The 21666-nt window shown below is 48.2% G+C and overlaps 1 protein-coding gene across 1 annotated transcript in view; it reads left to right on the top strand.

Moving 5' to 3' along the window:
- The window catches only part of LOC104346879 (nuclear pore complex protein Nup98-Nup96-like), a 22055-nt gene extending 389 nt beyond the window's left edge, over window positions 1-21666 (top strand). The window contains 14 exon segments of the mRNA XM_086473150.1: window positions 1969-2047; window positions 7182-7256; window positions 7355-7416; window positions 8293-8371; window positions 9450-9507; window positions 10072-10145; window positions 11539-11669; window positions 15114-15347; window positions 15670-15716; window positions 15719-15910; window positions 16552-16709; window positions 16930-17073; window positions 17979-18121; window positions 21579-21666. Of these exon segments, the coding sequence (XP_086329276.1) occupies window positions 1969-2047; window positions 7182-7256; window positions 7355-7416; window positions 8293-8371; window positions 9450-9507; window positions 10072-10145; window positions 11539-11669; window positions 15114-15347; window positions 15670-15716; window positions 15719-15910; window positions 16552-16709; window positions 16930-17073; window positions 17979-18121; window positions 21579-21666 (1564 nt within the window).

Raw genomic sequence — 21666 nt, 5'->3', positions numbered from 1 at the left:
CGGGTCGGTTGGGGTTTTAGGCCGGTGATGGCAGCGGGGGGTCCGGTCTGTGGTGTTCCAGTGGGTGTCAAAGGTGTGGGTGCCTGTTGAGAGCCGAGGTGAATAGGCAGTGTTCAAACACCGACAGAATGCAGCGGGCAGTGGAGGAGATAGGAAAAATAATCTGCAGACTGTTCTGCGTGGAAAATGTGTGGAGGAGGGATGTGGAGAGAGAGGTCTCTGGCAGTGGGCTGGCCCAAGGGCTCGGAGATAAGCAGTGCTCTGACACAGCCCTGAAATGGAGAATTATCCAGGGTATTGTACTGCAAATTAGAATAAAGGACACCCTGCTTTGCTGACAGACAGTGTGTGCACCCTGGGGAGGTTTAATGTAATGGATCTCACTGAAACAACTTGGGAAGTTGCGGTGGCTCTGTCTGTTGTGGAGCAGCAGCTGGGTAGCCCTGGGGGCAGCTGAATGGCTTGTTTGCTTGTCAGCCTGATGGAGCATACTTGAGGTGCAGGTAGGAATCCAGGAAGGTGTGCCCAGTGCTTTGAGTGTTCTACAGAGAGTGCTTAAACTGTAGTTTGAGTAAGACAGATTTATTAATCTAGCGAGGCACAGATGAGTTTGTCAAAGACCTCCCTTGTAAGAGCCCTGACGTTGCTTGTCTTCAGGCCAGAATGATTTCTGGGCAGGCAGAGTCCAGAGAAAATGCAGGCTGCCTGCAACAGGCCATAAGAATTCAGAGCAATTCAGATCTGTATAGGTGCAGGCATGGAGCATCCATGCAAATAGTGTGAACAGGAAGATTCAGCTCTGGAGGCTGCAAACCTGTTGACTAAAAGTGCAGGGTCTAGTGACATGAGGTCTGAGCGGTCACTGCATGTGCAGTCCAAAGACTCTGGAAAAACTTTGGGAATGCAGAATAGCTCTGAATTTCTCTTACATATGGACATCCGTGCCAGGTTACAGAGTTAGATTTGTGTTTGAGAGGACTGTGCAGAGTCTGAGGGGCCCTGTTTTCTCCCAGCACTATTTGGATGATGTGGGCTGCTCCTGACTCAGCCTGATTTCTGTACTTTCTATGAACTTACTCTAGGCTCAGACAACTGCTGTAGGTGAACCTCTCTGAGCCTGGCACTGCCTGTGTCCAAATATCCCCAACTTTAAATGCAAAACCAGCCCTGGTTGGTTGGTTAAGATGAAACTATAACTCTGGGTCCTTATGCTTTTGAACTCTGAAGCTTTCTGCAACCTGTTTTTATTTTACTCCCTATCAAAGCAAAATGCAGCTTTCACAGCCTCAGAATATTTTTGCAAAGTTGAATTCTTGCTTTTCAGCTTGTACTAGTTACAATAAAATATTTTAGACTCTCTTGGACATCTGTTTCACTGTAGAAGTCCAGGGATGCTGATGCTAATCCTAAAATATAAGTGCAGACCAAAAAAGAGGATTTCTCATGGTACTTTTTATAAAAAAGTTCTAACTGAAGTAGTAGAGTTTGAGAGCCATGATACAAGACATCTGTGAGTAAAGAAGATGCATTTTTCAGCAGTCACCAGCAGCTGCGGGTTGGCTGAACTCAGTGCTCTTAGTTCTTCCCAGAGGCCTGTTTTTCTTACAGCTAGTATGATGCAGTGCTTTAAGCTGAGCACATAAAAATTCAGGCTCTCAGAGCAGAAAAATCTCCTTCATAATAAAACCCCCTTGGTTTTCAGTTACTTGAAGGTCTGTTCTGCTGACAAGTTGGCTTCAGCCTTCAGTGGAAGGGTCTGTTGCTTCAGTGAACTCACTCACGTGGAGCTTCAGTCCTGCCTTGTTTACTTCTGTTCATAAGAATCAGGTGAGAGAATCTTAATTAATTCAGAGGCGTTTCCTCTGTTGTGGCATGACTTTCATGCAGAGCCCTTCTAGGATGAGAACGGAGGTGGAGGTAAGATGTGTACGTGATATTTGGGGGAGGAGGCACTGCTACCGGTGGCAGTTGTCTGAACCAGGGTGATAAAGAACGCCAGCAGCCCGGGAACTCACCCGAAGGGCACTTGCACGAAAGCAAGCGCCTGGTACCTGTGCTGAGGTTTAACTTCACAGCCCTGCCATGGTAACAGGTGCAGGATTCAGCAGAAACGCTCCAACAAGCCCAGCCTTGTTTGAAGCACTGAGTTTCCAAGTCAACAACTCCTGGGTTGCCAAGATACAGACATTAGAAAAAAAAAACCCACCCCGACGATAGCAATAAAAAGCTGTCACTATGGGAGAAGAGCCTGGGATCCGCACCCTCTCTCCTGGGACATCATTGTTCAGCACTAACAAAGTCACTCCCAGGCTCAGGAGGGCAATTGCTCCTTGAGCAGCACGCAGTCCTTCCCAACCCCAAAGGCTTCCCTCGCAGGACAGAAAGGCTGAGTGCCCCAGGGTGCTGATTTTCAGCTTCAGACAGTGAGCCAGCAAAGTGGGTGTTCGGAAGCTTTGGTTTCTGGCAGCTGGTCCCAGGAGCTGAAGTCAGTTCATAGGAATACAGAGATAGGAGCGGCTGCTGGCCCAGCTTGCCGTGGGAGGGCAGCAGCCTACAGCCAGACAGGCTCTGGTGGTTAGACTGTGTATTCCGATCAACTTCTGGGTAGGGGCAACTGATAGCGGCACAGGCTGGTTCTCTGGTTCAGCTGTAGCACCTGTCAGTCTGTTTCCAGGTCCAGAGTCCTCCTCTTCCCCTCGAGGGCACCGAGTTGTGTTGGGAAGGGCTTGGCAGGCCAGGCCCCAGCATATTGCAGTGATTTGGGTCTCTCTGGAATTGCCAGGGTGACAGCATACCTTTTCCAAGTATTTTACTAGTTTTTTAGGATTCTGCATTTGTTCAGGGGTGAAATTCCAAAACACTGGGGGTGACCACTGTCCTAGGCACTTCCCCATGCTCTCCCACATACCCTGCCGATCTTGCAATTATCCAGCCTCAGGGCAGATCTCTGGGTGCTATTCTTAGAAAAAATGTATTTAACCCTGAACAAGACCTGGGACACATTGAGGAGACTCAGCAATAAGAACATGCTGGCTTGGGCATCCCAGGGATATTCAGAATTCTCAAAAGCTGCTATAATTAGCCTGAAGGTGAAAGGAGAGGTGGAAAAGCAGGAGAAAGCATCCCCCTTTGTCTCTCCCGTGGACTGGGTGTGATCAGTAACAAATTTCGAGAGAAGGTGCCCGAGGAACAGGCATGACAGCAGTGCTGGATAGAAATACCAGCTTAACCTCGTGACCAGTGATGCAATCATATCGTAAGTCGACGTGAGCCAGTGCAGCAAAATGATGGTCCTGATCCCTCTCCCAGAGGCCACAAACATCCCGGCAGGGAGTACGCAGTGCATGTTTGAATTTACATGGCACCACCAGGTGAACAAACGAACCAAGGTGGTGCCCAGTGGTTATTTAACTAATAAAAGAAGTGTGTGTAACAAAACTTTTAACACGCTCTGGCCTGATCTGCCGTTATCTCAACCCTTTGGGCCCCACGTTGGGCGCCAAAAAGGACTTGTGGTTTCAGCCCACCCAGCCAGCAGCAAAGCCCCCAGCAGCCACTTGCTCACCCCTACCCCCTCCCCTGAGGGATGGGAAGGAGAAAATACAACCAAAAGGCCCGAGGGTCGAGACAAAGGACAGGGAGGGCTCACTCACCAGTTATGGTCACGGGCAAAAGACGGACTCAACTTGGGGATAACAACATCCATTTAATACAAAACATCCACCACCATCAAGGACAATGAGAGACACAACCACGTTTTAAAAACAACGCATCTTCCCCCCCCCCCCCCCCCCAAACACACACCCCCTCCACTCTCCCCCGGCTCAGCTCTGCTCCCTCTTCCCCCCCAGCAGCGCAGGGGCAGGGAATGGGGGTCACAGCCCGTCCGGCACAAGGGGTCTCCGCTGCTCCTTCCCCCTCAGGAGAGGGGCCCTCGCAGCCCTCCCCTGCCCCACCGCGGGGTCCCTCTCCCGGCAGACATTCCTCCTCCAACGGCCCCAACGCGAGTCCTTCCCGCGGGGCCGCAGCTCCCCAGAACCCCCCAGCGCGGGTCCCTCCCGGGGCTGCCGCCCTCCCGCCGACGGGCGGCTCCAGCGCGGGCTGCCTCGGAGCCACGGCCCGGTCACGGCTGCTCCGGGCCGGTCCCTGCTCCGGCCCGGGGCCCTCCGCGGGCCGCAGGGCAACGGCTGGGGCAGCGCTGGGCTCCAGGGGCTGCGGGGGCTCAGCCGCCACCCCCCCGCGGGCCGCAGGGGAACCTCTGCTCCGGCACAGCTCCCCCTCTCCTGCCTCACTGACCGGGGTGTCCGCAGGGCTGTCTCTCTCACATCCTCCTCCTCTCACCCACTCACCAACAATAAAAGGTGAACAAAGAACTCCTCAACAGGTTCTTTCACTCTTAAGTAGACCTGTTTGCAGAGGTGCCACAGGTCTGGCCTTGGCCAGATACCGAAATTGGAGGGGGGGGGGGAAGCTTCTTGAAGCTTCTTGCAGGAACCACCTCTGTAGCCCCCTCCCCCGCTACCAAAACCCCATCAGACACCAAACCATCACATTCCACCCCTCGCCTCTGCGAATCACATTTAAGAGTTATCACACAATCTTCACCAACTTCCCTCGCATCAACAAAAGAACCTTCTCCAAAGTTGCCCATACCAACATTAAAGTCACATCATCGCATTACCGAACGAAAATCGACAATTTGCACAATCCACCCCTCGTCCCTGCACCACAGTTACAACAACAATCCCCATGATTATTTTCTTTTAACATTCTTAAGTCCAGTTCATGTTTTGCCCGCCACCTCTCTCACTTACTATCCTTATCTCAGATTCCTCTTGCTCCAAGTTTGGTGCCAAAAGGGGCTGTAATGGTTCGAGCCCAGCCAGGAGCAGGGCACCAGGAGGCTGCTCACTCACCCCTCCCCTGGCAGCAGAGCAGGGAGGATAATTGGGAGAAAAAGGTAAAACCTGGTGGGTTGAGATAAGGACAGTTTAATGGAACAACACAATGAGAGAGGAAACAACCACAATAGTAATGAACTAATACATACAGCAGGTGACACAGGACACAATGGCTCACCACCTGGCCCGCTCACCTTTCCGTGCCTCTCCTCCTTATATACCGAGCCTGAAGTCGTCATGGTATGGAATAATATGGTGGCTGGTTCGGTTGGGCTGTTCTGGCTGTGCCCCCTCCCAGCTTCCTCTGAAATTTAACCCTGTCCTAGCCAACGCCAGGATGGTTCGAGTCTCATCACTGCTCATTGTTCTTCTCTGGTGGAGTGGTCCGCAAGTCTGCCAGCATGCTGTGTTGACCGCACGTTGCTGGGCTAGGTGTGGAACAGTTTCTGCTCCCGGTCTGACTCCCTTGGACTCCATTTAATGCATCTTTCCATCTTGGCAATCAAGATCAACAACTGCCGTCTCTCTGTCGTCAGTTAGCATTGAACTTTGAGGGAGCAAATCTAAACTCTGCTGCCCCAGTTTCCTTAAATGGCACACACACAAAAGCTTTAGCAATGTCAAAATACACACATCTGCTGGTGCTTTTGTGTTCAGAAACAGAGTTTCCGTGTTTTCAAAGGAAATGAGTTTGTTCTGACATCATTTGCTATTGGCTATTACTGATGCGGTTGTTTTCAGAAACACCTTTGTTAGAAAAATAGTTTATTTGCTTTGATTTCTGAATGCTTTTAGAGCTTGTGAGGACTTTTGCCGTTGCTGTTCCTGCTTTCAAAAGAGCTGAGATCAAGTCTTATTTTTGTACCTGTGAGTGTGGATTATTTCTAGGAAGAGCCTGGCCTATGCCAGCGTCCTGTGATTGTATTCAGTGAAAGAAAGAAAGGGTGATGTTCAGAGGTGCTGCCTTCTGACAATAATAGGAAGAGTTTAGATGAAAGAATGACTTACCAGCTCCCATGACAGAAATCTAGTTTTATAAATTGCTACAATTTGACGGAGTTGACTGAGAACATGCCAGGGAAGGATGGTAATTTAGAAGAAGAATAATAAAGTGTTATTTGTTTGACAGGGAAGAGAGATGGGACCCCATGCTTCAAGTGACTTAAGCAATAGCATTTTTCTAGCCTTGCCTATTTCTGCCACAGCCAAACCATTTAGCAAGTTGTCTTTCTGAGAGACAGCAACTCATCCTGCTCTCTTCTACCACAAAACACCTGGGAACTACTCAAGAGAAAAGCTTCCTCATCCCCACCTCAGCCGATGCCAAAGCTACCAGCCAGATTTTTGTAGGGTCAGCTGCTTTTTTCCCTCGCCACCTCACCAAACCTGCAGATCTTGAATGCCCTCACAGTCTTACTGTACGCTCACCCTATCAGTGATGGGACAGTGCTGCCACTGAGCAATAACATGCTCAGAGGAGAAGAATAACCCCCCAGATGACCCATTAACCAATTGCCACTGGCAATTAATGCGCTGGATGTAGCAAATGTAGAAGTCAACGAGCTCTGCCCAGCCCAAGGTGGAGCGTGTCGCACCTAGAGCAGATTTGAACTAGGGAGCTGCTGCTGCACAGGTGAATGTGCAAAGGGCACAAGCAAGAACTACTGTCCACCTTCTTTCCAGAGGCTGGTGGATCCCGGGCGCAGTACGTGGTGCCTCTTGCTGGCTGGGTCTATCGGTGGGCACGCTCCTGTTTGCTGTATTATGCAGGTGTGCTGGGGAAAATGAAGCAAAACTAAGAGTTATCTTTGTGGTTTTTGCCTGGCCTGAACAATTTCACTTCAGGACCAGTTTTGATCTGCAATGATCTGTTTACCCTTCTGGGTTCTAGCGTGGAGCTGCTTGATGCAGGCAGCTCATGTTGACCCCACTCGGTTCTCCCTTTGACACGGTTTTTGTGGTGCCAAACGGAATGATTAAAAAATAGTCTGAGCATGTGCAAAGGTCTGCAGCTCGTAATGAGCTGATTGAATGTGAGTGATGCCAGGTGGTCCCTCTGCTACCAAGAAAACCCCACCTGCAAGTGTGTTCTGTCTCTGAATCTCTCTGCTCTCGCCCTGATTACTCACTACGCTCATTAATCCTTCTCTAATGCATAATTGCTCTGTGTTCTTGTACATAAGGGAATTTCTGTGTTTGAGTAACACCACTTTGGGTTTTTTTTACTTTGAAGCTCCTGAACATACCTCAATAACTGCAGTGTCATTTGTTCACTTCTAGGAGGTTCCTGTTCTCCAGATCCCACTTGTGCCCAGCAGATATTTGGAGCTGGCTCTGCTCACAAACAAAGAGCTGGTAAGGATCAGAAATTATCACCATGCTATGGCCATTGTGTTCTATTGGAGGCAGTCCTTGGTGTTCAGCGTTGTAACATAGCCCTTCTCCATTTTCAGTTGAAACTACGAGACCCTGGTGCTGCACCTGCTCCTTTCCATAAGCAACCTCCTACAACACGGTGAGTTTTAATGGCGTGGTAATTATGTTCGCTGTTCTGCTCTGTTGGCTGTCTGTCTGACCCGCTGCCCTGGGAAAGAGATGAATGGTCTGTGCCTGACTGCAGCTACTCTACCAGGAAGCCAGGTGTTCCTCAAGGCTCTAAAACCCACTTCAACTGTTCAAAAATTGCTTCAAATAGGAGTGAAGCCAGTTGAAAAAGAGTTTGGAAAGCACCCCTTTAAAACACTGGATTGGGAATATGCATTATTGTTACTAAATGCTTTCTGGTAGCTCATTACCATCTCCCTGTCTCTTCACCTCCTTCTTGCTCTGAGTCCTCCAAAACAGCACATGAGTTGTCATCTGCTGCTGCTTTGGTGTGCATACACTGACAAAGCGCTGGTGCGTCAGCTGCAAAGCACTCAGAAAGCAGCTACGCAGAAAGCTCTGGTAAATTAATATAATGCACAAAAATAAATGGCATGCTCGGATCCTTCAGCTTTAGCAAGAAAGTGGCTCTTGCCTGAATAAGGGGGAGACTAGCCTGGTGCCCGGGGTCACTGCATGCCCCGTGGGCTGCAGGGGATGCAAGCTCTTGCTGTCTGCTGGGTCTACATGCACATGAAACTGCAGATCGTCATCATAGAATCATTAGGTTGGAATAGACCTCTGAGATCAAGTCCAACTGTTGACCTAATACCACCAGGCCCGCTAAACCATGTCTACAGGTCCCATATCTAAACTTTTTTTGAACACCTCCAGGGATGGTGACTCAGCCACTTCCCTGGGCAGCCTGTTCCAATGTTTGACTACTCTTTTGGTAAAGAAATTTTTCCTAATGTCCAACCTAAACCTCCCCTGGCTCAACTTGAGGCCATTTCCTCCTGTCTATCAGTAGTGACTTGGGAGAAGAGACTGACCCCCTACCCCACTACAACCTTCTTTCAACGATCACCAGAGCCAAGCCTGCGCTGGTAAGGTGGACCACATAACTGCTGTCATGAAAGACTGATCAGCATCAATGGAGCCAAGAAGAAGCAGAGATACGGAGGAGGAGCAAGGTGTGTTACTTGGCATAAAAGATGACTCCTCAGCACCCGAACTTTGGAAGCTTTCCCCACCAAGGATCACAACGATTGTAAGGACCGGCGGGACACTGCCTAGACCTGGGACCATAGGGACGCCTTGGACCTGCAGTGGTGGCTATCAATCTCTTTCCTCTTTTCACTTTTAATTTCCCTTTCCTTTCGCCCTCTTTCCCTATTGCACGCCGCTTTATGGGCGAACGATAAAGTTTCACTTTTTGATTGAAGCAAACCCCTTTGGTGTGGTCGCCCTAATTTTGCTCTTCGAGATCACAGCAAACGAACCGTCACAGCTCCACCGAGTGGACCGTGACACACATGGCTGTGTAGTAGACTTGGCTGCATGTACCGCCTTCACATTTAGTTTAAAGCCCTGTCAATCAGCCCCAAAATCCCTTGGGCAAAGACCCTCTTCCCCCTTAGAGAAGGGTGTCCCCTGTTGGATGCCAGCATTCCTGGTGCTGTGTAGGTCATCCCATTATCACAAACCCAAAATGGTGGTGGTGACACCAGCTACGGAGCCATGTGTTGATAGACTGGATTCTCCTGTTGCTTCCAATGTCACTGCTTTCAACTGGAACGGGAGAAGAAAAAATAACCTGCGCCCCAGATTCTCCCACTAACCGTCCCAAGGCCCTGAAGTCTTTCTTGATCATTCTTGGACTACTAGTTGCTGCTTTATCTCCCCCTACGTGGAAAATCAGTAGTGGGTAGTAACCTGTGGGCCTCACTAAGCTAGGAAGTTTCCTAGTGATGTCCTTAACATGGGCTTCACGGAGACAGCAGACCTCTCTGTGAGAGGGGCCTACATGGCATATTGGACCCTCTGTTCCCCCCAGACCAGAGTTACCTACAACTATACCCCTTCTTTTCTTCCTTTTGTGTGTAGTGGTGGTATGGGTGGTTGGCCTGTCTGACTGTGTAGACAATTCTGGTGTGCTTGCCCATTGTCCCCATCCTTATCTAGCTGTTCTTCCTCAACCAGAGCCACATACCTGTTGCTCAGAGGCGCCTGGAGGGGCGAGGTGGGCAAGAGGGGTTTTTGCCTGCTGCCCTTACCATGAACTTCTCATCACTGCTGCTTCTTGCCAGCCCAAGGCTCTGGCACTCCCTGCGGCCTCTGACCTGGACGGCTGCATGTTTCCGTGGGAGCTCTGCCTGGGTTCCCACGTCCCTTCTGGTGCGTGTAGAGACCGCTGCCTTCCGCCAGGCAGAGACCATGGCTGAGCTGCTGATCTAGCGCTCGGCTAAACAACTCACCGCTGCTGTCCCTGCTGCTTTGCTCTTCGCCGACTGAGCGCCCCTGCCGCGCGAACGGCTGCGCCCCTCTGTCCGCTCGCCCAGGGAGCAAGCCCTTGCCTGGTGATGCCCTGGGTGTAAGTCTGCTCCAGGTAGGGTAGGCATGCTCAGACACCACTAGCTAATGCTCCTGCTGTGCCTGCCAGTAAGTTCTGTCTTTACAGACCTCCTGGTCTCATTTTGTCTGCCTCATCTGGTAACCTTCATCGCATTTCTTGGCTGATTCTCATGAGCTAAGCTGCAGCCATTTGAGTATGCTCTGAAATTGCTTAGCCTGATTTCCAGTGCAGTGTCTGCCATGGTTTCTGTGCTCACCTATATGCATCGCTTCAGCAGTCCGTACGTTGTTTCTTCTGGAAACAAGGTAAACTGTAGGCATGAATCTTCCACAGGACACTCGTATCTAAGCAACAGGGGATGGTTAGACTGGAGCAAACCCAGTGCACTGCTTGGGTTCAGAGCCCATCAGGAACCACCCGAAGGCCATTCAGCTACTGTGGCACAGGCTAAATACTCCTGGGCCGGGTGCTTTGGCCCATCAGCTGCACAATACCGGTAGGGAATGGCATTCTCCAGGGGCTTCTGTCCTTCAAACAGCTTCTGGTGGCAGAGCTGACAAGCAGTTGAATGGCTTGCAGCGCGCTGTTACGCTCCGTGTTTGGTACCAGCTTGAGGGGCTCACTGCTAGAGTCGCCCCAGTTGGCAAGCTGGGCAGAAGTAGAGGTGATGACAGTGGTCAGAGTTAACTTCTGATGCCTGCTTTTTGTTTGTATGGACTGAATGTTTTTGGGCCCTGCCTGGAGCAGGAGTTCAAGTTGTCTTAGGTGACCAAAGGTGCGTAGAGGTCATTTCAGGCTCATCGCAAAGGTGATGCTATGCGATTGCCTTCAGAAAAATAATAAAAAATGAATTCTTCTTCCTGCCTTGGACTAGTAGTGGAGGTGAGAAATGTAGCTGCAGATTGGAAGAAAACTACTGTGTTTAACTTTGGAACTGCTGATGTGCTAGTGATAGGTAGAATATCATTAGAAAAACCACACAGCTTTCCGGTCCAATGACAGTTGTGTCCTGGTTTAAAACTTAAAACTGAAATTGCACACAGGCCTGTGGGTGCACACACACACTCTGTGGCCCAGTGTTGCGTGATCTTGAAGGGGCTCATGTCCACTTGAAACTTCTCTTAAGTTCTTTGTGGAATATAAACTGATTGTTTTTAATTTGTACTACATCACAGCTGGGGAAACAAAGCAGGTAGTATAGTGACTCATCTGCTCATCAGCCACCAGTGGTACCACACAGTAATGCTGGAGAATGGCTGCTTTTAAACTGGTTTGCTCAGTCATCTGAAATGTCCCAAGTTGAACGTAGGCACAGGAGACTTTTCTTTGCGTGATAGCATTTTGAGAAGGGAAGGAAGGCAAGGATGCACAGCACCCTCTTCCTTTTTGTCGGTCACATGAAAAATGGAAAGCTGAAGAACAGTTTCTTAAACTGAATGGCAGAACTTGGTAAACTTCAGGAGGATGTACTAAACCGTGACTTCTCCTTCACTGTAACTTGCACTGTTACGTTACAACTCTGAAGTGACTGGGAACAGGTTATTGATATTCATCCCTCACCTTAATGCGGAGTCTCACTCAACACAAGCAAGGGAGTACTCTGCTTCATTTGCAGGTGATAGTTGAAACTATTAAGTGCTGTTTCCCAGCAAACTGTTGCAGTCTGTTGTCTGATGTGGCCTCTGCATGTGTCCGCAGACCCCTGAAGTGGAGCAACTGGACAGTGGTATGACAGACATCACCCCAGAGCCTCCCCAGGAGCCCGCTGTAGAAGATAGCAGAAGAGCAGGAGGCAGTGCCTGCTTCGACTCACATCGTGTCAACCCTGGGTATTAACCCCCACGTCTTGCAGCTGAGTGTCTTGCAATTTCCCCTCTCTGAAAGAGAGGACTTGGTAATATCTCTGACTTCTCCATTTGCCTCCCTAAGGGAATTTATATACCAACTTGTAATAAACTATACTTCACACCTATGGTATGATTAAAAGGCACATGTTAGACTGGCATGTTTCTGTGGTAAGCCTTTATAGACATGAAAAGCCTAATGCAGAAATTAAAATCATCTATAGGCTAGAACTGAGATATCCAAATTCTGAAGTGTGGGCAATGGAGAAGCTATTGGTCAGGGCCTCAGGGCCAGCTTGGGGAAAACAAGGTAACAGGATAACTGGTCTTGGTTTGGGGTTTGGTGGTGTTATTTTTTTTTGATGAAAGGGTAGTACCTGGAACACTTACGGGCTTCTAAATGTGTTTTTAATTTGTAAGGAAACAATAGTGGAGTTATTACTTAAGCTGAACAGTAGGTAGAGCTAAGATCCAAGAAACCACGATTATTTTAGGACTTGGTGCCCATCCTAACAAGTACTGTGACACTGATTTAACTAGTAGTTTGTAAAAATTTATCATCAGCTGGCAGGCTTCCTTTCAGTTCTCCTGAGCTGTGTGCCTTCACGGTTACTTGAAGTGTGCGCAGCAGGAGTGTATTGTTTGGTTACATGCCACATGTAGAAGTTATCTTGGTTGGGAAAGGAGCTGATGAGATCAGCTCGCTGCTGCTGTGAGAGTGATTGCTAATGTGCAGGCTTGCCTTCTCACCTTTCTAGATTATGAAAGCTTCCTTGCTTCCTGATGGAGACGACCTAGGTTTGATCCTGGATCATTATCCTGGGAAGCAACCAGTAAAAATTGATACCTCTCAAGAGATCTGTTCTTTGAGGCTCCCTATTTCAAAATCCCAAGGACAGAACAGATAGGCAGGTATTGTGAGAAACCACATATTGCATGAAGGAAGAGTTTAATTCTAGTATAAGCAGGAAAAATCCTGTCACTGGCTGAACATATGGCAGAGCAGTTGTGTGCTGGGGTGGGTTAGCTCTGGCCAGCAGCCAGATGCCCACCCAGCCACTTTCTCTCTCACTCTCCTCAAGAGGATGAGGGGACAAAATTGGATGAAAAATGGGTAGAGATAAAACCAGAGAGATTGTTTTGCTTGTGACAGTAACTGGCAAGCAGACTTGAGTGAAACGAATTTATTGCCAGTTAACAAAGGTTTAGGTAGTGGGAAACAAAGACGAATTATAGTAACACTTTCCTACCCTGCCTTGCCTTTCCCAGGCTCAACTTCCCTCCTTCCTTCCCAACTCCTCTATCTCCTGCCTACTGCAGCGGGGCAGCAAGGACAGGGAATGGCAGGTTGTGGCCAGTCCGTAGCAGTTCCTCTCTGCCATTCCTTCTTCCTCATGCTTTTCCCCTGCTCCAGCGTGAGTCTTCTCCCACGGGCTGCAGGGGGAATACCTGCTTTGGTGCTGGAGCTCTTCCTGCCCTCCTCTGTCTCTTGACCTGGTGCTCACACTGATGTTTTCGCTTTTTTGTTTTTGTGCCTATGGGGCATTTTCTGCCCTTTTTGAAGTTCTCAGAGAGGCACCACCAACTCTGCTGATTGGTTCAGAGGTGCCACAAACCCCCTGATGGGCACAACTGTGTCCAGCACAGGGCAGCCCCTGGCCTCTTCTCACAGAGACCAGCCCTGCAGCCCCCCTCACTCCCAAAACCTTGCTGTTTACACCCAATACATCCACTAGATGGTGATCTCAGTAGGAATAATGCCTCTGATAGCAACCATGGAGCTGCTTCCTTGATGAAATGGGCAGACCTGAGATGTTTCTGTGGGGATGGTTTCAGCCCAGATCCTCTTAATAGCAATCAGTGTCTGCTTTCCCCATGGGATGCTTCTGTTCTAATGGTCTCACTATGACAATATCTGTTAAATTAGTGGAAACGGTGAATTTTGGGGTGAGACTGTACACGTTCTTGGTGTAATACCACGTGCTTTTGTTTGGCTAACGCGAATCAGGCTGGGCATGGAGGGTTTTGCAGTTCTCAGTACTGCAAGTAAATCACAATTAGCTCTGCGTTACCATCACAAACCATGACAAATGTTTTTGCGGGCTGATCAAGTACTAAAATACCTTTAAAGTATCAGAAGTGTGCTGCTGAAAAGTGAGTGCCCCATTCACTTAAATGGTCTTCCTGCTTCTTCCCTCTAGTCGGAGGGCTGATGCAATCCAAATTTGCTAACGTAATTTTCCAACCGCCAAGTGCTTCTTTGCAAGATTTCAAGGGACCAAGGACTTCGAGCAGTCCCCCTGCTGTTACCCTTTTGTCGGCGACTTCTCTGTTGGTGTCTGCATTCTCTGTACCGCCATCAGTCCCTGAGATACAGATGAGAACAGCTGGTGTCTGCAGGCAGGAGTGACGTGTGCCTCTGGAAAACTCCATCACCTACAGAATGGGGAAGCCACTGATGGATATGGCACTCTTCATGGGGCGCTCGTTTGGTATTGGTTGGGGACCCAACTGGACACTTGTAGGCTGTGGAGGCTGATTGAGTGGGTCAAGTGAAATGGAGGATCTTCAGTGTGAGTCTGTAGAATACAAATTCCTGCCAACTCCTGTTGTTCCAAAATCATGAGTAGTCTTTTTCTTCAGGATGGTTCTGATGTACTCTCTCTTCATGTTTGAAAGAATCTTGATTGTAGGTCAATCTTCCTTCTGATGTGCAGCAGTGACGCAAGATCATGTTAGCCATGGAGATTTCCTTCAGGTTGCTGCTATATAAAAATCTATATGTCAAAGACCTGGAATATTGCAGTAAGAGTAGTTATTTTTTTAACAAGTAAATAGCACTGTCATCCAGCAAAAGGTTAAAAGAGGGAAAGTCAAGAACTGTTGTCCAGGAAGCTTCTAATCTGCTGTTGATCCTCCCTGAGGATACCTGCCCTACCTAAGGAATTTCTTGTTCAGCTTCTGAATTCTCAGATGCCTTCAATTTTGCTAGTATATAAAGCAGTATACAGACCTTTCCTGGGCAGTGTAACTGCATACCTAAACTTGACTGGAATAGAAATAGATGTTCTACCATTTAAGTCTTCCAAAAATCTTGTTTGGTTGATGTTCTGCAGCATATCTGATTTGCTGTCAGAATGATGTGCTCTCACAGAATGTACAGGGTGTGATAAAGTGGGCTAAATGCCTTTTGAGGGCTGGAAGCACCCAGTTGGATGAGGTTTATTTGCCAAAGTCTGGTTCTAAGTCCCAGACTGTGTAACCAGGTTTTTCATACCTAGCTGTTGACCTCAGATCATAGTCTTACTGTCTTGATGTCAAAATGAGGACAGGCTGCACAATGCAGCTGCTCCATGATGGATGCAGTTCGCTTGCATGGAGAACAATTCAGAACACCGCTACCTGTTTTGATCTTCTTTTTTCCTCCAGACTCTCACAATCCTCTTTCAAGGTTCACGTGGAGAAGCTGAGCTTAGAACAATGGAAGATAGGCAGAGACAAAGAGCTGTATCTCATCCCTCTGGAGATAAAGCTGAAACGGGGCACTGTCCATATGGATGAACAGTGTCCTCTTCTGGTGCCCAACACAGGAGCTTCTGCTATTCATGACTATGCTGACTGGCTTAGGAAGGCAGCCGAGGATCCTGCTGTGACAGCAAGTGAGTATGGACTAATTCTTCTCACAGTGGTGACAGTGAATATGGAAAGCTGTCCAGTTCACATCAGTTTTAGGTTGCATCAGAGCAGTGAAATGTGAATAAACCAGAAAAATTGACTGTACTCGGTGTTCTTTCTGAAAGTATAAACTAGGTTGATTGCATTTGGGGAGCTGATTGACTTCTTGCAGCAACTTGTAACAGTAGGGTATCCTTTAAGATATCCTACAAGGTTCTGCCTATAATCTTATGGGAGTCCTCTCTAAATCTTCTTCTGTGTGTTTTCGCTGCCAATGACTGAATAACTCTGTCCTGACAGGTGGTGTGAGGCCCTGGTGCTTGGCATGGGCTTTATGTGAAGCACTTTGGGGGAACATGGAGAGTCAGAGATGAGCTTGGAGGAGCCCAGTGAATACATCATGGCCCTGGGGTGCAGGAAAGCCTTCTCTCACTGGCTGTCAGAGACTGCTGCGGGACGGATCGAGGAGGAAGTCCCTTTGTCCTGGCATGGTAGTGATGTCGAGGCTGGGAAGAGAATTGGTGAAGCTTGCAGGCTGGCACAGCAGTCAGGTAAGGTGCTGAAATCTCTCAGCTTTTTTGGAGGTGGGGAGGAAGGGAGATGCATAATAAAGGGGACTTAGACATTGAGGGCTGATAGTAACTGGCTGCTCTGAGGACAGGGTTTTACCTTGTCAGACAGTGATTAGAGTCAGGGCTGGCTTCTCTACTTGCTGCTTGAGTACCTGGACACGTTTATGCTGGCTTACTTGTCAGCTCTCCCACAGGTAGGAAGTGGGGCTGTCTTGCATTTGGAACTGATTTTTTGCACGGTATCTCCTTTGAATGTTTTTTTAATTGCTGTTGTTTTTAATTGAGCTTCTGTTAAACTCCTTCACATTTGTTTTGAAAATGTACATTTCCAGACCCTAATGGCTGGTTTCGTCTTGGTGTTTTATGTCAGCTCAAATCTGCAAACTTTTCCATTCATTTGTCTCCTTTGGGGAGTCTGTCCTTTCCATTCCTTTGTCTTCTCCCACCCCCACCCCCATTCTAGTAGATGTTTGTGGAGTGGTTTCTTTGGTGAGAAACTGTGCACAAAAAGCAGTTGTGCAGCTGTAGGCTGATCAAAGTGCCCCACAACTCAGAAACAGACAGCTGTGGCAGGGCTAGGTGGGAAGGTTTGCCTGATGTGCTGTTGTCTCCTGTTCCAGGTGACCACAGGCTTGCTGTGCTCCTCTCCCACCTGGCAGGTAGCCAGCCTGGTCAGGACCTCCTGGCTGTGCTACTGGTGGACTGGCACAGGCTGCAAGCAGACTGCTTCATCCAGGAGGAGAGGCTGTGGGTCTTTGCCCTGCTTGCAGGAAAGCCTGTAAGTTCTCTTCCTCGGCTCTTGTCATTGACTTGACTTCCCCTTCTTGACAGCAGGGCGCTTAAGCTGTAACACTCGACCGCAGCATGTGCTACGCAGCAGAAAAGGAGTTCAAGGTGTTGACCCGTTGGTTTTTTACTAGCATAACCTCACGCTGTTGCACGCCTGGTACATACTGACCATTGAGTGACAAGTTTGACTTGGCAATTTGTTTCTCTAGGTGTGGCAGTTATCAGGGAGAATAAGTATCAATGTGTGCTCACTGATGGACTGGAAGCGTTGCTTGGCTGTCCACCTCTGGGATCTGCTTCCTCCAACGGCTTCTACTTCCAAGGCATTTGCCATGTACGAGTCAGCGTTTCAGGTAGGCCAGTCATGCCAGGGTGAAGGGAGATCTTCCTCTGTCCCATAGACCATCCAATGCTGCACTGAGACTTGCGTGAGCAGTCAAGTATTGCTGCGGAGGTGCTGAGTGTGGAATTACCTCTGGGTTCATTATTTCAGTAGTCACAGCATCAGATTCCTTCCCCCCCTGGAGTGGGGGCTGGGGTTGAACCTGTTGGTAATTCTAGTCGCTCGAGAAGCTCGCGACCTGCTCTTTAGGGTGCTCTGGTAGTGACTTATTTGAAGCATATCTCCCACAGATGGAGTGTTTGCAGGTGTTTGACAGCCAGACAGCTTATTTCCAGAGCTTCATGTAGGAGGGCTAATAACTGGAAAGCAGCAGGGCATGGAATGCTCTTGCAAACCCAGATCTGGTGTTCTTGCCAGCAGTGAAAATGTCAAGAGGGTTTTGGTGACCCAGGCTGGTTAGATGGTGTGAAAGACAACAGCTCTCCTGCAGTTCAGTGACCTGTAAAATGGTTCTTGTTGACTCTGTGTGCTCAGTGCCGCTCGCTTAGCTGTCCAGACTCTGCCGAGGGAGAGAAGGCTTTCAGGGATGCACCGTCTGTCATTCCATCAAGTCCTGTGTGATCCTCCAGCTAGAAAATCATTCAGGGACACAGGCTGTATGTATGCAAGAACTGACTATACCTCCACACAGTGGCTTTTAAGAGCTCTGTGTGAGGTGAAATTAAGCCTGCCAAAGCATTCTGGGTTTAGGCTTTTTTCTTTTCTGCTTCGTGATAGTATATAGTTGCCGTGTAAGTTTTAAGTGCAGGGGGTGCACCTTGTACTGTCCGTGAGCCTGCTGAGCTGTGTGGAATTCCAAGTGCAGTTTTGTTCAGAGCACTCTATTTAAACTCACTGTTAAAACTATTTCTTTAGAACACAGCAGAGTGTGAAAACTATGCCTGCTGTCCTCCGCCCCCTTACCTCGAGGGTTCTGGTTGTGTGGTTGAAGGAGACGATGATGCAGGAAGACCTCTGAGAGATGTCTGCTTCCGTTTGTTAAAGCTCTACAGTGACAGGTAAATGGGTCAATAGTTACAAAACTACTTAGGAAAATCTTGATCAGTCAGTGACTTGTTGAATTCCCAATCCAGGGGTATGAAATCAGCTCCAGTGTTTACTGAGCCACTTAGAGTAGTCAAAACTCTGCCTTGCATGTCCGCCCTTACAGAATGTGGTGATATTGTCACTGCTGGTGATGAAATAGATGATGAAACTTAAACTTTGGACCATGTTTGTGGTGTTTTTTTTTTTTTATAGGCGTTTTCTGTGTCTGAAGAGTGCAGTAATCGTGCTTCACCATGGTTGCCTTTTTTGAAGGCAGTGAGAAATCTGTGGGAGGCACACATACAGAAGAAAAGGTTGTAATAGTCTGGATGCAGACTCAAAAGCAGAGCAAAGGGATTTTAGCAGTTACTCTTTTCTTTCTTCTTCTTTTTCTTTTCTTTAAAAAAAAAAAAACAAACCCCAAAAGAAACTACAGAGCACAGATACAGGCTGAGCGAAGAGTGGATCAGGAGCAGCCCTGTGGAGGATGACTTGGGGGTACTGGTGGATGAAAAACTGAATATAAGCCAGCAATGGGCGCTCGCAGCCCAGAAAGCCGATCGCATCCTGGGCTGCATCAAAAGCAGCGTGGCCAGGAGGTCGGGGGGCGGGATTTGAGCAACCTGGTCTGGTGGAAGGTGTCCCTGCCCATGGCAGGGGGGTGGAATTAGATGATCTAAGGTCCTTTCCAACCCAAACCATTCTGTGATTCTGTGAAAATTCTATGGAATAATTTGAGGTGTGTGAAGGGAAGGAACTAAGTAGGTCTGAACAGCAGATACAACATGGGCAAAATCGGTTAAAAACTTCCATTTTTCCATGAATCTGTCAGAAAACACTTTCTGAAGTGTTTTGCAGCCTAGGAGGTCTTGGTACCTTCTGGTCTCTGAGAGCAGTACATCAGCAGAGCCCTGTCTGCTTGACAAACAGACCTAATGTTGTTTCAATTTATATCAACTGAAGACCAAATATGTGTGCTTTGCAGATATGAAGGCCAGGTAGGTTAGTAGCTCAAATCGGCACAACTCTGCACGCAGAATTGAGGGTGATGCATCATAAAACAATTTCCTAAGTCACTGATAGCAGCAAAGTTTGAACAGCTTATCTATGCTGCCAAGTAAATCCAGGAGAGTAACATGGCAAGGCAATGGAGTGGAGAAAAAGTCAATTTTCGTTTAACTCTGGTAGGAGTTAACTGGAGTGTGAAAATTTTGTGGTCAATTCCTGCTATAGAAGGAAACCGTTCTCATTGTCCCGAGGGACAGAAATGTGGAAACAGCTGATTTTTTGCATTCATGACCTGAATGAAAAACACTAAAATTAATTTGTTTGGGCTTGATCTAAAGCAAAAAAACCCCAGCTGTAAAACCAAACAGATTTCATGCCAATTGGAACAGTTCATGTACTTACCACTTGAAAAACTGCATTTAGGTAAAACATAGGTCTCAAAACTTTTTTACTATAAGAGAAAATTGCAAATGTTCCATTAAAAAAAAAAGTGGAAACAGGACCTGAAGCTTTTATTAGCTGAGAGTGTCTGAATTTGTAATTTCTGACAATTGAACTGTCTGACCAAAACATTTCATGCCAGTCTGCTGAAGGAAGGCTGCTAGCGGCGCTGCAAGCTGCACAGGGGCATGTTTCTGTATGCTAGAGCAGACACAGTTAAACAATCAATCCTTGCAGCCTACAAGAGCAAAAGGAAGATGTTCATGCAAGTGAAAGTACAAAGGAGACAGAGCCCTATAAAAGATGAATGAGCACTGGCAGCACGGTGCTTTCCTCGTGACGTAGGTAGTCCGTGCAGTGGTACTTGCAGGGAGGTCTGAAGAGAAAATCTGTCCCATCATTGTCAGGTTTTGCCTTCATGTTTAAAGCAAGCTGACACGAATGGAGGGGCTGTCCTGGGTGTGGAGGGCTGTGGCTTGCACTGTGCTGCACATACAGCATGTGTTGTGTTGCATGAGCCCCTGCCGTGGCCAGCTCACTGTCACGGAGGAGCCTGCAGGCAGCTCTCAGGCGCTGTCGGTGATTACACCCCCTGCGTGGCCTTGTCTTTATTAAAACATGCAGCAAGAACTTCTCGTGCAAACACCTTTCCTGTTTGACAGTAGAAATTATGACTGTTTCCTTTTGAGAAAATATAAATTAAAAAATAGCTCAAAGAACCAAATGAGGAGAATCTCGTTTTATGGATGGGATCTGCGTGGTATGCTGTGCGTGGATCAGAGGGCTGTTTGATGCGATAACACTCCGGGTTCCCAGAATCTGAAAGGGTGTGAGGTTATCTGTACTATTCTCTTTTTCTTTATAGTCTTAGGTCTAATAAATAGCATCTTATATGGTGCTTTACAGAGTCTGAATGCCCCACCATTTTAAAAGAGTATTCAGGTCCTTGAATGCATCCAGAGGAGGGCAACAAAGCTGGTGAAAGGGCTGGAAGGCATGTGAGGAGCGGCTGGGGACTTTGGGCTTGTCTGGTTTGGAGAAAAGGAGGCTGAGGGGCAACCTCATTGCTCCCTACAGCTTCCCAAGGAGGGGAAGAGGAGAGGGAGATGCTGAGCTCTTCTGCCTGGCATCCAGTGATAGGACGCATGGGAACAGTTCGAAGCTGCAGCAGGGGAGGTTTAGACTGGACATTAGGAAGCATTTCTTTACCGAGAGGGTGGTCAAACACTGGAACAAGGTGGTCGATGCCCCAAGCCTGTCAGTGTTTAAGAGGCATTTGGACAATGACCTGAACAACATGCTTTAACTTTTGGTCAGGCCTGAAATGGTCAGGCAGTTGGACTAGATGATCCTTGTAGGTCCCTTCCAACTGAAATAGTCTGTTCTGTTCTGGTCTAGTCTAGTCTAGTATATTTTTAATTCTGTTCTTACTGGAATCATAATGGACCAGCACCTCCTGGCGCAAAAGAGTGTGTGGATTTTTTCAGTATGGGAGCTGGTAGTTTCGAATGCAGGAAGGTAGCAAGAAGGACTTGCCCCTGCACTGTGAGGCTCAGAGAAGGCTCCAGAAGAGGCTTTCACAAGTTGAGTTCTGTAATGAAGGTGGTGAGATGCTGGAACAGGTTGCTTGGAGAAGTGGTGGATGCTCTTTCCCTGGCAGTGTTCAAGGCTGGGTTGGATGGGACTTTGAGCAACCTAGTCTAGTGGAAGGTGTCTCTGACCATGGCAGGGGGGTTGGAACTAGATGATCTTTAAGGTCCCTTCTAACCCAAACCATCCTATGACTCTATGAGCTGGGTACTTTTGTCTGCATTGCTGCCTTTTACCTTCAAAATGTCATCACTGTCGTTGATAAAGGTACAAACTATGGAGCTGCAGAGTGGATGTGTTTCCTTGCCACTGCCCGAGGGGCCAAAGGATGAGCCAGAACTCATGTGCAAAGTGTCCCTTAAACTGTCCCTACCCTCTCTGCCTGCTTAGCCCCACTGGGAGCTCTGGTGCTGGGTCTTCACCTGCACCAGAGCATGTCCTGCATAAACAGCATGGAGAGTGGAAGAAGAAGAAGTAG

This window comes from Leptosomus discolor, chromosome 1, assembly GCF_034619465.1.
Source record: "Leptosomus discolor isolate bLepDis1 chromosome 1, bLepDis1.hap2, whole genome shotgun sequence".
NCBI classification, from domain to species: Eukaryota; Metazoa; Chordata; class Aves; order Leptosomiformes; family Leptosomidae; genus Leptosomus; species Leptosomus discolor.
This window is presented reverse-complemented; position numbering and strand designations above follow the sequence as displayed.